The 14571-nt window shown below is 45.0% G+C and overlaps 1 protein-coding gene across 1 annotated transcript in view; it reads right to left on the bottom strand.

Annotated features, from left to right (window-relative positions):
* The window catches only part of LOC138287955 (putative tetratricopeptide repeat protein 41), a 574376-nt gene that overhangs the window by 401442 nt on the left and 158363 nt on the right, over positions 1-14571 (bottom strand). Inside the window, exon 5 of the mRNA XM_069228994.1 lies at positions 1234-1423. Coding sequence (XP_069085095.1) covers positions 1234-1423 — 190 coding nt within the window. The remainder of the gene's footprint in view (positions 1-1233; positions 1424-14571) is intronic.

Raw genomic sequence — 14571 nt, forward strand, 5'->3', positions numbered from 1 at the left:
AGTAGCAGAATAGATACAAATGGTTTCCCACAGAGAGCCTTATTTTCCAGCATAGCCTGGAAACCGATTTTTGGGGATTACGTTGATGCTCACGTTCGTCGAGGTTTCACTTATGGAGAGTTTCACGCACACAGGAGTTAGGTGTTAGTCGGAAGAATGGCAGAATCAGAATGGAGGGTCAGATGTGAAGCTAATGCCCATAGCACAATTAAAGCATGAGGGCCTGATTTAGAGTTTGGCAGAGGGGGTTACTTCACCACAAACATGCAGATATCCCATCCGCCATAGTACGATCCCATTGTATCCTATGGGAATCATAATACAGCAGGACGGGATATTCGTCACATTTGTGATAGAGTAAAACGTCCACCCAACTCTGAATCAGGCCCTGAGTCTGAGAATAGAGGTGTGTGAGAAGTGTGTTATTCAGGATACCTAGTAATGAAGTCCCTCTATATATTGTTACAGGAATTGTTACAAAATGTAAATACCCATAGTTACACACATGTATGCTTCCCAACAAATTTAAGATTGTATCCTGGTTTAGTGTATTCTTCTGTTTTCTTTCAATGGAGACTGAGCCTAATTCATGTTTTGTTTAACATGACTCTTAGGCCAATGCAAACACCTCTTGGAGAGTAGAAACAAGCATATATGCTTGAGGGTGGTGGGCATGACAAATGAAATGATATTGCACTAGAGAGCATAAGCCTAGTCACTCCGACGGGTTATAACAACATGTGGTCATAGTGTGTCTTCCAGCATGGCATCATTGAGACCATGTCGTACCTCAGTCGATTTGTGACATGGAAAACATGCAGGTGCACAGTAACATAAGATACATCCAAGCATTCTGTAGAAGCAATAAGGGTGATCTCAGGCGGAACACTGAGCAAAATCAGTCTGGGAGGACCGAACAAGCAACCTCTGGGTTTACAAGAAGCCTGCCATCCCAGTGAATGGCAATTCTGAGCAGCCCACAGAGGACACAGATGCTGAGATCACCGCTGGCCAGAGTGGACGTGCAACCAAAGTAAGGACATTGGTTAAGGGAGATGAACTGGACAAGGGTTCAAATCTGCTGCCAAACTTCAGGATAATGTTCAGGGCTATGGTTTAAAGCTAACGACGCTACTAGCTACTGAAAAGGGCATGAAAGCTGCGCCGTAGTGCACCACCTTCATTTTACTATTTTTGGGTTTTGTGGGAATGTACAGTATTTCAGTTTGTTACCTTGGTAGAGACGTGCAGAACATGCTCGGCGCCTTCTTGTCGGAGGAACATGATTCTTGCTGAATGTCGTTCACTGCAAAGGCATCTAAGTGTCCGAATATTTCCACAGACTTATCAGACGACACAAACTCTTTACAAAGCTTCTCTTCAAAAGCTTCATGGTAAGCCCGTTCAAGGTTATGTTCGTGACCTTCAAATAAATAAATAACATCTTATTGCACTAGAAAGGTAAAAAATCAAGAATATGGTGTACTGCTGAAGAAAAACGAACAGGCCTCTTGCATATTGTTTAAATATATATTAGCACTGGACAAACAATGTGCGCGTGTGCTCAGTACAGCGACTCTTGAGGGGACATTAATGGAAGCAAACAGTAACTGCAGCCAGTTTAATCTGTCCAGCAACTGTACACCGCAGAATTATATATTCGGATTGAAGCATGACCTTCTGAAACAGAAGGATAACAAGTATAGGCACATGTTTTTTTCACATTATCTTTAGCAACTTTTAACAATACCATTCAACAAGCATATGCCGATCTCCCACGGCATGGGCAGAAAAAGAAACAACCTTTTACAGTGCAATAGGTCTCGTATTTGAGAGAGATAGAGCTATTGGCGTTGTAAATGACAATGTCTATCGCCCATGTGTTTTGTTTTGGGGTGGATGCATGTGGTGTGGCCTGGAATTATGTGGCTTGGACTGGAATGGTGTGTGGTGGAATTGTGTGGTGTGGAGTGGATTTGTGTGGTGGAATGGTGTGGCATGGTGTGCAGTGGAATTATGAGGATAGTAATTATGTGGTACTGAGTGTGCTGGATTTATGCGGAGTGTTTGTAGTGGAGTGTAATTATGTGGAATGGTATTTTGTGTTGTGGAGTGGAATGCAGTGGAGTTTACTTATGGGGTGTGCTGTTGAATTTTGTGGCATGATGTGGAATTCTGTGGTGTGGGTTGGATGTATGCGGCGTCTTGTGCAATTGTATTGAGTTGAATTATGTGGATTGTTGTCAAATTAAGTGGTGTCGAATTAAATTTAATTGTATGGTGTGGAAGTGTATGACGCTGAGTGAAATTATGCTGACTGGAATTATGTGGCATAGTGTGGGGTGTATTTGTGTGGATTCCGTTTCCAAGTTTAAAAATGATGAAACATAATTACAAATAAAGACGGCCTCTCATCACGCACACATTCACAAAATTAAAACATGTTGCTTTCACCAAAAATTGTCAGAAACAAACAAACATGTGCCAATGTAAACGAAAAGTGACTTTTTTTCTTACGTATTTAACAAACATTGTCCATATCAGATTTTTATGGTTACACAACTCCAAATAAAACAAGCTTTGGCAACGCCAATAGGTCTCGCCTATGCTGGATCTATTGCCTTTGTCAATGTTTTTTTTGTTTAGTGACGTGTTGTGTTGTGGTGTGCAATGGTCTATCATTCCATAGTGTTGTATGGTATAGCCTGTCATTCTATGGTGTAATATGGTATGACCTGTCATGTTGTAGTATGCTATGGACTGTCATTCAATGGTACAGCATGGTATGGCCTTCCATTCTGTAGTATGGTATGGTATGGCCATTTATTTTATGGGATGGTATGATATGGTATGGCCTTTGATTGTATAGTATGGTATGGCCTGTCAGGTTATGGCATGCTAAGGTATGGCCTGTCATTGTATAGTATGGGATGGTTGTCATTGTATGGCATGGAATGGTATAGAATAACCTGTCACCGTAGAGTATGGTATAGACTATCATTGTATAGTAAGGTATGGCCTGTCACTGTAGAATGTATTATGGTATGTTATAGCCTTGTATCAATCAATCAATCAATCACTTGTTAAGCGCGCTACTCACCCGTTAGGGTCGCAAGGCACTGGGGGAGGTGGGGTGAGGTTGCTACTGCTCGATTAGCCAAATCTTGAGTCATTTCCTGAAGGTCAGGAGGTCCTGGGTCAACGTAGGTTGACGGGGAGGGAGTTCCAGAGGTGGGAGAAGGATCTGCCGCCGGTTGTGGTACGGTGGATGCAGGGGACAGTGGCGAGGGCGAGGTTGGTGGAGAGGAGCTGGCGGGTGGCAACTTGGAAGCTGAGACGCTCGTTGAGGTAGGCAGGGCCTGCATTGTGGAGAGCCTTGTAAGCGTGGATGAGGAGTTTGAAGGTGATCCTCTTATTGACTGGGAGCCAGTGAAAGTCTCTGAGGTGGGGTAAGATGTGTTTGTGGCATGGGAGGTTGAGGATGAGGCGTGCAGAGGCGTTCTGAATGCGCTGAAGTTTCCTCTGGAGCTTGGCTGTTTTTCCCACGTAGAGTGCGTTGGCGTAGTCCTGTCTGCTGCTGACAAAGGCATGGGTGTCCGTTCTTCTGGTTGCAAGGGGATCCATTTGAAGGTCATGCGAAGCCTGCAGAGGGTGTTGAAATATGAGGATGAGACGGCGTTGACTTGCTGGGTCATGGTGAGCGATTACTCTAGTATGAAGCCAAGGTTGCGTGCATGGGTGGTGGGAGTTGGTGCGGTTCCTAGTGTGGCAGGCCACCAGGAGTCGTCCCATGCTGAGCGGTTGGAGCCGAGGATGAGGATCTCAGTCTTATACGAGTTCAGTTTGAGGCGGCTTATCTCCATCCAGTTGGCGATGGCATGAAGTCCGTTGTGGCGATTGATCTTAGCAGTGGCGGGGTCCTTAGTGAGTGAGAGGATCAGTTGGAAGTCATCCGCGTAGGAGATGATGTTGAGGCCGTGGGATCAGACGATGTTGGCGTAGACGTTAAAAAGGGTTGGGCTGAGAGAGGATCCTTGGGGGACTCCGCAGATGGTCTTGGTGGCTTTCGACAGGAATGGAGGGAGGCGGACTCTCTGAGTTTTACCGGAGAAGAAGGATGTGGTCCAGTCCAGGGCCTTGTGGCGGATCCCAGCGCTGTGTATTGTATAGTATGGAATGGCCGGTCTTTGTAGTGCATAGTATGGCCTCACTTTGTATGTATGGTACAGGCTGTCATTGTATGCTAGGGTGTGGTCTGTGATTGTATAGTATAGTATGGTTCGGCCTGTCACTGGATAGTATAGGATGGGCTTTCATTGTATGGCATAGTATAGTATGGTCTGTCGTTGTATAGTATGGTATGGTATGGCTCGTCATTGTATTGTTTAGGGTGGTATGGTATGGTCTGTCATTATATAATATAGTATGTTACGGTATGGCCTGTCTTTGTATGGTACAATATGGCTGTTATTGTATGGAATGGTGTAGAATGGCCTGTATTTGTATGGCTTGTCATTGTATAGTTTAGGGTGGTATGGTATGGTCTGTCATTATATAATATAGTATGTTATGGTATGGCCTGTCTTTGTATGGTACAATATGGCTGTTATTGTATGGAATGGTGTAGAATGGCCTGTATTTGTATAGCATGATAAGTTGTTGTACAGTATGGTATGGTATGGCCTGTCGTATGGCATGGTATGTTATGATTTGGTATGGTATGGCCTGTCATTTTAGAGTTTGGTATGGTATGATACGGTCTGTGATTGTATATTATGGCATGGAATGCCCTATTATTGTATAGTATAGTATGATATGTCATGTCATTGTAGAGTTTAGTATGGTATGGCATGTCCTTGAATAGTTTAGTATGGTATGGAATGTCACTGTATAATATAGCATGGCCTGTATAGTATGTTATGGCATGTCATTGTATGGTATGGCCTGAATGGTATGGGCAATCAATATAGTATGGCCTGTTATTGTATAGTATGGTATGGTATGTCATTGTATAGTCTAATATGCTGTGGTATGGCTGCCCATTGCATAGTATGGTATGGTATGGCCTGATATTGTATAGTATGGTGTGTCATTGTATATTGTAGTATGCTGTAGTATGGTCAGTCATTTCATAGTACGATGTGGTCTGCCATTGTAGAGTCTAGTATGGTATGGTATACTTTATAGCATGGTATGTATTTGTTTGTCTTGCAGTTGTGTAATGTAGTATATTATGGTATGGGCTGTCATTGTATGGTATTGTATAGTATGATCTGCCATTGTAGAGTTTAGTATGGCATGGCATGGGCCTTCATTGCATAATATGGTATGGTCTGTCATTGTAGAGTTAAGTATTGTATGGTATGGCCTGTCATTGTACAGTATAATATCGCTCAGTATTGTACGGGCTGCCATTATATGGTATGGTACGGGCTGTCATTGTATAGTATATATATATCCCAGGAGATACCTAAAAAAAAAAGTCAATATGTCTGAGACAGGCCCAGCTCTGAATTACACAATTCACTGAATGCTCAGACTTCAGACAGACACAGTTGAAATTTGAAAGAAACAAGTTTGCATTGGCTTCAGATGGTATTTACTGCTTGATGGATTTAGTAGCAGGCTCAGTACAGTCATACCGTATTGAACTATTGGCCTCTATTTAGCTGTGTATCTGTCAGAGCTTGAGTGTCTATTTAAGTGTAGGTGAGCTGGAGCTGAGCCAGGGCTTTCTGTGGCTGTGGGCACGGAGGAGGCGGTGAGCGCATGGCGAACAGTTTGAATAACAGCGATCACAGTGTGGAGAGGGGAGACAACAAACTGAGCCAGGCTCACTAATAAACGCTAATGCTGCAACAAATATTATTGGTAGATGTCCTATGTGTTGGTTTTAACAGCTCTGGTTTTTCATGGCGTTTAATGCTGCAGTTGGCTTTGTGGAACTTATCTTTGGGTGTTTTTCCCTCTTTGCTTCTCGCAGGGAGGCTCTAAGGACGGCCATGAGAGTAAGTTTATGGCTGTTAGTACTAGCTCGATCCAAAAGTACCGTCATGAAGTCATTAGAATATTAAGTGATTTGCCCAGAATCACAGGATGTCGAGCTGACGCCGAGACTTGAACCTGGTTCCCCAGCACAACGGTGGCACCTTGCCCAAAATGCCACATATCTCCTTAATGAAATACAATTATTAAACTAATGAAAATCTTTTCAAAATAGTGTGTGATTTTAGCACAGCAGCGCGCGGCAGTTGTGATTACGTGTTCTTTGCGGTGCTTTGATGTGGTGTGGATGTTCAGCTGAAAAACAGCATTTTGTGGACAATGAGACGGACTAAATCCATGTAAAATCCCTTTGGAGAGCGTTTAGAGATTAAATAATTTGGCAAAATGGCAATGAAATAGCCCTGTGAGACTAAGCCACAATAAGGCAGCCCGCAGTCCATTCTCGATGAGTGCAATAAAATGTCATTGTTATGTTACATTCCTCTCCAGATGGGAATCTTGGCAACAGAAAAGACAAGCTGCTGGAACTTGGAACTGAGAAGTGGCTAGGGGAATGGCAGATGGGGTCAGTGGGTGAAGGGCAGCCCCTATACAACAGTGCCTCGTGGCACTCATTTTCATCCCGATTCACACATCTTTTGAATAATGTTTATGTGCATTGCACAGCGTAACATTCCTGCCAAACACACCCCTTTAAAAGGACACACTGCAATCTGCTTAAAACAACAGCTGGGAAACTAGCTGAGGGGAAGAATGGAGAGTGGCAGTGGATGGGGTAGGAGTACCTCAATCACATCTGGAGCAATGGTTGGGCACTGATTAAATTTGATTAGTCTGTGCTTGGTCCCTGCTCCACCGAAGCAAACGGAACTGATGTTTGGGTTGTGCTGGGCAGTTAGGAGGCAGCAAAGAAGACAGAAACTGGAGACAACAAATGGTGAGCAGTGGCCGAGCTGCAAGTCCTTTACTGAACACAACAGTGTCGCAAGCAAGCAAATGCGCTAAAAAGGCTCGACCCTAAAAAAAGGCACAATGACAACTGGACCAACGAGGAAGATGGCAAACCCAGGGGCGTAGCTTCAGGGGGGTGTTTAGTGTAGGAAAGTACCATCTTGCCTGGCATGTTACCCCCATATTTCACTGTATATATGTTGTTTGAGTGTATGTGTCACTGGGACCCTGCCAGCCAGGGCCCCAGTGCTCATAATTATGCCCTGTATGTGTTCCCTGTGTGATGACTAACTGTCTCACTGAGGCTCTGCTAACCAGAACCTCAGTGGTTATGCTCTCTCTGCTTTCTAAATTGTCACTAACAGGCTAGTGACCAATTTCACCAATTCACATTGGCATACTGGAACTCCCTTATAATTCCCTAGTATATGGTACTGAGGTACCCAGGGTATTGGGGTTCCAGGAGATCCCTATGGGCTGCAGCATTTCTTTTGCCACCCATAGGAAGCTCTGACAATTCTTACACAGGCCTGCCACTGCAGCCTGAGTGAAATAACATCCACGTTATTTCACAGCCATTTACCACTGCACTTAAGTAACTTATAAGTCACCTATATGTCTAACCTTCACCTGGTGAAGGTTGGGTGCTAAGTTACTTAGTGTGTGGGCACCCTGGCACTAGCCAGGGTGCCCCCACATCGTTCAGGGCAAATTCCCCGGACTTTGTGAGTGCGGGGACACCATTTCACGCCTGCACTATACATAGGTCACTACCTATGTATAGCGTCACAATGGTAACTCTGAACATGGCCATGTAACATGTCTAAGATCACATGATCCCCCGAGTCTCTAGCACAGACCCGGGTACTGCCAAACTGCCTTTCCCGGGGTTTCACTGCAGCTGCTGCCAACCCCTCAGACAGGTTTCTGCCCTCCTGGGGTCCAGCCAGGCCTGGCCCAAGAAGGCAGAATAAAGGACTTCCTCAGAGAGAGGTTGTTACACCCTCTCCCTTTGGAAAAAGGTGGCAGGGCTGGGGAGGAGTAGCCTCCCCCAGCCTCTGGAAATGCTTTGATGGGCACAGATGGTGCCCATCTCTGCATAAGCCAGTCTGCACCGGTTCAGGGATCCCCCAGCCCTGCTCTGGCGTGAAACTGGACAAAGGAAAGGGGAGTGACCACTCCCCTGACCTGCACCTTCCAGGGGAGGTGCCCAGAGCTCCTCCAGTGTGCTCCAGACCTCTGCCATCTTGGAAACAGAGGTGTTGCTGGCACACTGGACTGCTCTGAGTGGCTAGTGCCAGCAGATGACGTCAGAGACTCTTTCTGATAGGCTCTTACCTGTGTTGCTAGCCTATCCTCCTTCCTAGGTAGCCAAACCTCCTTTTCTGGCTATTTAGGGTCTCTGCTTTGGGGAATTCTTTAGATAACGAATGCAAGAGCTCACCAGAGTTCCTCTGCATCTCCCTCTTCACCTGCCAAAGGATCGACCGCTGACTGCTCAGGACGCCTGCAAAACCGCAACAAAGTAGCAAGACGACTACTAGCAACCTTGTATCGCTTCATCCTGCTGGCTTTCTCAACTGTTTCCAGGTGGTGCATGCTCTGGGGGTAGCCTGCCTCCTCTCTGCACCAGGAGCTCTGAAGAAATCTCCCGTGGGTCGACGGAATCTTCTCTCTGCAACCGCAGGCAACAAAAGACTGCATCACCGGTCCTCTGGGTCCCCTCTCAGCACGACGAGTGTGGTCCCTGGAACTCAGCAACTCTGTCCAAGTGACTCCCACAGTCCAGTGACTCTTCAGTCCAAGTTTGGTGGAGGTAAGTCCTTGCCTCCCCACGCTAGACTGCATTGCTGGGTACCGCATGATTTGCAGCTACTCCGGCTCCTGTGCACTCAGGATATCCTTCGCGCACAGCCAAGCCTGGGTCCCCGACACTCTAACCTGCAGTGCACAACCTTCTGAGTTGTCCTCTGGCGTCTGGGACTCCCTTTTGTGACTTCGGGTGGACTCCGGTTCACTTTTCTTCTAAGTTCCTGTTCAGGTACTTCTGCGGGTGCTGCCTGCTTTTGTGAGGGCTCCCTGACTTGCTGGGCGCCCCCTCTGTCTCCTCATCCAAGTGGCGACATCCTGGTCCCTCCTGGGCCACAGCAGCATCCAAAAACCCTAACCGCAACCCTTGCAGCTAGCAAGGCTTGTTTGCGGTCTTTCTGCGTGGGAACACCTCTGCAAGCTTCTTCACGACGTGGGACATCCATCCTCCAAAGGGGAAGTTCCTAGTCCTACTCTTTCTTGCAGAACACCAAGCTTCTTTCAACAGGTGGCAGTTTCCTTGCACCCTCAGCTGGCATTTCCTGGGCTCCTGTCCACTCTCAACACTGTCGCGACTATTGGACTTGGTCCCCTTGTCTTACAGGTACTCAGGTCCGGAAATCCATTGTTGTTGTATTGCTGGTGTTTGTTCTTCCTGCAGAATCCCCCTATCACGACTTCTGTGCTCTCTGGGGGTAGTAAGTGCACTTTACACCTACCTTTCAGGGTCTTGGGGTGGGCTATTTTTCTAACCCTTACTGTTTTCTTACATTCCCAGCGACCCTCTACAAGCTCACATAGGTTTGGGGTCCATTCGTGGTTCACATTCCACTTTTGGAGTATATGGTTTGTGTTGCCCCTATGCCTATGTGCTCCTATTGCAATCTACTGTAACTTCACATTGCTTGCATTACTTCCTTTTGCTATTACCTGCATAATTTTGGTTTGTGTACATATATCTTGTGTATATTTGGCACCCTCATACTGAGGGTTCCCACTGAGATACTTTTAGCATATTGTCATAAAAATAAAGTACCTTTATTTTTAGTATATCTGTGTATTGTGTTTTCTTATGATATTGTGCATATGACACCAGTGGTATAGTAAGAGCTTTGCATGTCTCCTAGTTCAGCCTAAGCTGCTCTGCTATAGCTACCTTCTATCAGCCTAAGCTGCTAGATACACCTCTTCTACACTAATAAGGGATAACTGGACCTGGTACAGAGTGTAAGTACTCCTTGGTACCCACTACAAGCCAGGCCAGCCTCCTACATTTAGGATGTAACATCCCCCAATAAATGTATTTTGCTGAAAAATAGTTGGGTACAGGTCCTTTATGTCAGGTATGGGGAGATGTCTGTCGGATTTCACCAGGAACTTTTCCATACACAGACAAAAAACACTCTGTTTTGAAAGTCCTTGAAAATGTTGGTTATTTTACTAAATATTGTCTTTTCTCCTATTTAGTGCTCCTACCAATCCACATTCCTCTCAAGCCCAGCAAAAAAAGATGCAAACATTCAGTGCATTAACCCAATGGTCACAGACGAATCAGATAGATCTTCACAGTCGGAACAAACAGCGTCTACCAATTTGGAGAGTATAATTGAACAGCCAGCTCCAGCACTGAAACCCCTAACAAAGAGACAAAAAAAGCGAGCAAGAAAGGCAAGGAAACAAACACGTGCCAAAGCTATTAATGACAATCTGTATCCCATATTTTCAACCCTTCGGCAACCGCAAAATCGAGCTTTAGGAACCGAAAGCAGCATGCAAATCTCAAATAGCTTCAAAGCCATAAGGGAGGGGGTAGTCACCAGTCCAGAACAACAATTCACTGGAGAACATCTACCTGCTGACTCGCCAATGTCGCCCAAATATAACATGCCACACCCAACATCCCAAGACCAATTGACGGGCACGCTTTGGCCACGAGTTTGGCAGCTCCGTGTCAGGGAGACCTAAGGGCAGGAAATTGCATCTACAAGGATAAATCTGAAATCCATTTAGATGCCCAATTACCAGTGAGGATTCCACCAGAGCCACCCTCCTATGCAGCTGTCGCACAAGCCACTTCCTCACTATCTACAATAACCCTTCCGGACTGGACCCAGGGCATCTTGTCGAGTCTCAAAACATCTTCCAGGCAAAGATCGTCCGCCCAGGTCAATGCGCAGCAGGTTATAGTTATCCCCGCAGGCACAAAGAACAATAAACTCACTCCTTTAGCAGACGACTCGCAGTCCAGACTCAATCCTCGCACCAGAGAAACACACCTGTCACCGACCCTAAATCTCAAATATCCTTCTAGGGAGGTCGCAACTACTCATCATGATGGACAAATAAAGTAAAAAGTAACGATTCAAAATACTCAAATAGCCGCAACAGACCTTGAAAACAAAGCCTTTTTAAGCAAACAACCAGCACGCTCAAAAGGGCCCCAAGTAGAAACAAGTCGGAGGATTGTCAATGGAACAGGCCTATGCCACACAGAATTATAGAGCATTACCAATCTAGTCATGTTATTGAAAATGATAGGGAATCAAAGCAGGTCATTCTAACCCCAGATTATTACTCACGCGGCCAACAAGATAGGCTGAACAGGGGCAATATTCTGAGGCTTTTGGCAGAGCTTCCTTCAACTAAGAAAATCATGTCCCCAGATTTAATATCACTGAAATTCCTCTCCAACAGCACTCAGAATGACCGGGAACAAACTCTGACTATGTGGAGAACAAGCAAAATCGCTGCTTCAATTATGGCAGTTAAGCAACAGTTTGAAATCTGGGGTATACGGCTATCACAACCAACCAGCCCACGTTATCCTTTTCCCCTATTGTTAAATCTGAAAAATGAACCAATTCAAAAAACTGAATCACAGGCCCGCAAGCGCGAATAGGGCCCGGACGTCGGGGAAGCGGAACAGCGTCAATCCAAATGCGGGGGAAAAGATTCAAATACCTCTATTGACCCCCTAATTGTAGGGAATGGAGCACAAGACGAATGGAGATGGATGGCACGTACCCTAAATTCAAGGAGAAGTAATTGACCCACCATACGTAATACACCAGATACAGATCAAAGGCCGACCGTTACTATTATGTCCTGGAACATTGCGGGAGCAAAAGCAATTATTACAGAAGGATTTACAGTAATGTCCAGTTGCAACTACTCGATAATAGTGCTGCAAGAAACATGGCTGGTAGACCCGATAGAACTAGGAGGCTATTCTCTACACCACATTGGAGCTGAAAAGTCAAACAACTCAGGCAGGGCAAGCAGTGGTCTAGCCACATACATCTCTACGGCACTTCAGGTCACAACAGAACAGCTGGCCTTCTCATCAACGGACTTACAGGCAATAAAAATCAATTTCAGTTTCAATCGTCACGCTCCACTAATTATCTTTAATGTCTACGCCCATCCGCGGAAACATCGCAAAGTACTTCTCTTCGAGAAGTTACTACAAAAGGTAGAAGAGATACGGTACGCTAATCCATCATGGGACATCTTAGTAACAGGCGACTTTAACAGTACTCTGATATATACTCCAGAACCGGACGAGCAATTGGCAGCAGAAAACGCAATTTGGTCAGTGCTACCACAGTTATCTTCAATACAGATGAAACTTGATATAAGGGGCAAGCAATTGGTCGAGGCCTTAGAACATCTGAGTATGAGGGTGCTAAACGGCAGGGTGAAAGGTGATGTCCCGCCCAGCTCTACTCATCATAGTGCAAAATCTGCAACTACAATTGACTATACTGCCGTCTCTCTTCCCCTGCTGGCACATGTTAAAAAATTCAAAATCATACCTACTCTTCATAGTGACCATTCGCTTCAGCACATAGAATTGGCTTGGAACGCTTCGTGTTTTCGTCCAGCCATGAATGAATTAGGAACAGTAACCTCTGTCAATCTAAACCGCTTGTTTTGGACGGAGTCCTCTTTACCACAGCTGTGCAAAAATATAAAAACCCTGCTTCAATCAACAGCATGCCAAGATCTCTCAACTGGGGAAGTGTGGGCCAGCTTTCTACAGTTAGTACCATCACTTGGCTCGGCCAGGCGTCAAGCTCCAAATCATAACCAGAGGCCACTAACTATGCCACCAAATATCTTAGAATTAAGAAAGGATCTGAGACGTAAACTCAGATCCACAAAAGATAGACCTCCTACAGAATCTTTATGTGCCCAAATAAAAACCCTTCGGAAAAATTATAAGAAACAGCTATGGCAAATACGAACCCAAAAGGAGGATAATTTCTGGATCAAACTACTTTTCAACTTAAGAAAGGCTAATACTAGAGAATTCTGGATGTCAGTGAATGAAATAGCAGAAAAGCTATGGCAAATACGAACCCAAAAGGAGGAGGATTTCTGGATCAAACTACTTTTCGACTTAAGAAAGGCTAATACTAGAGAATTCTGGATGTCAGTGAATGAAATAGACAGAAAAGCAAGAGTAATTTCAGAAGATAAATGGGTGGAGTACCTGTTAGACATCTTTTTTAAGCCAACCCCTCCTGTAGAAAATCAGCAATGGAAGGCTTCACTAAAACCTACAGACGTTCCTCAGAGTGATATGAAATTCAGTGTCAATAAAGTAGCTCAGGTGATCAGAAGGAGCCGTAGGGACGGGGCTCCCGGCCCTAATGGTCTCCCCCAAGCTATATTTAAGGCGGATCTCGATTATTGGCCAGCCACTCTGTCAATATTATATGCCGAAGTCGAACGTAACAGTACCATTCCTGATAGTTGGAAAGGATCCATCATTAATCCTATATACAAAGGAGGCAGCAGGGCAAACCCAGCTAGCTATAGGCTGATAGCTCTAATTGACAGTGAGGCCAAATACTTTGCCTCTTTAATCCTAGCAGACCTGCTCACCTGGTCCAATTTAAATAACTTGGTCCCTATGAATAAAACTGGTTTCCGGAAGGGCTACGGCACAGTGACTAACATTCTTGCGCTAGGAGATATAGCCAACCGAGCAAAGTGCTTAAAGAAAAATTTACACATATGTTTTGTGGACTTCAAAAGTGCTTTTGATTGTGTGGACAGAGCAATTCTCTGGAACAAACTACGGAGTTGGGGTTTGCAAGAACGTATTTTGAGGTGTATAGAAATGCTGTATGACAGAACCTGGGTACGAATCAAGGTAGCAGACAGCTCAAAAGTTTCCAGGAGAATACCAACAAATATAGGATTAAAGCAAGGCTGCGTGTTGGCCCTGCACCTCTTCAACCTCTTCATGGCTGATCTCTCTGCAAAACTAGACGCAACCAACTCACATTCTCCAAGGATGGGAAGTCTGGCTATAACACATCTGTCATATGCTGATGACATTGTTCTGTTAAGCCACACAAAAATAGGGTTGCAACGACTGGTTACTGCCTCGGGCGAATTTGTAAAGACAAACAAACTAGAGGTTAACACTTCAAAGACAAAAACAATGTCAATAGGCTGCCCTTTGAATCCTGCAAATAAAACTAAATTAAACGGTTTCACTCACGATACGATCTGCAGCTACAAATATCTTGGATTTACAGTAGACAATAATTTTGTGCCGCAAAACCAGTATATTCTACAGAAGTCAAAAGCCCTGACGTTCGCTTTCTGCACTCTTGCTAAAAGATTAAAGGGCCCATCATATAAACCACTAATCTCGGTTATGTCGGCCAAACTCCTTCCAGCAATTACGTACGGAAGCGCAGCCCAATACGGGAAAGATGCTAGCCTCCTGGAAAGGCAGCAAATAAAAATCTATAAGCAAGTCTTCAATCTCCCTCGCTCTGCTTCCTC

The sequence above is a fragment of the Pleurodeles waltl genome, chromosome 4_1, assembly GCF_031143425.1.
Source record: "Pleurodeles waltl isolate 20211129_DDA chromosome 4_1, aPleWal1.hap1.20221129, whole genome shotgun sequence".
NCBI lineage: Eukaryota > Metazoa > Chordata > Amphibia > Caudata > Salamandridae > Pleurodeles > Pleurodeles waltl.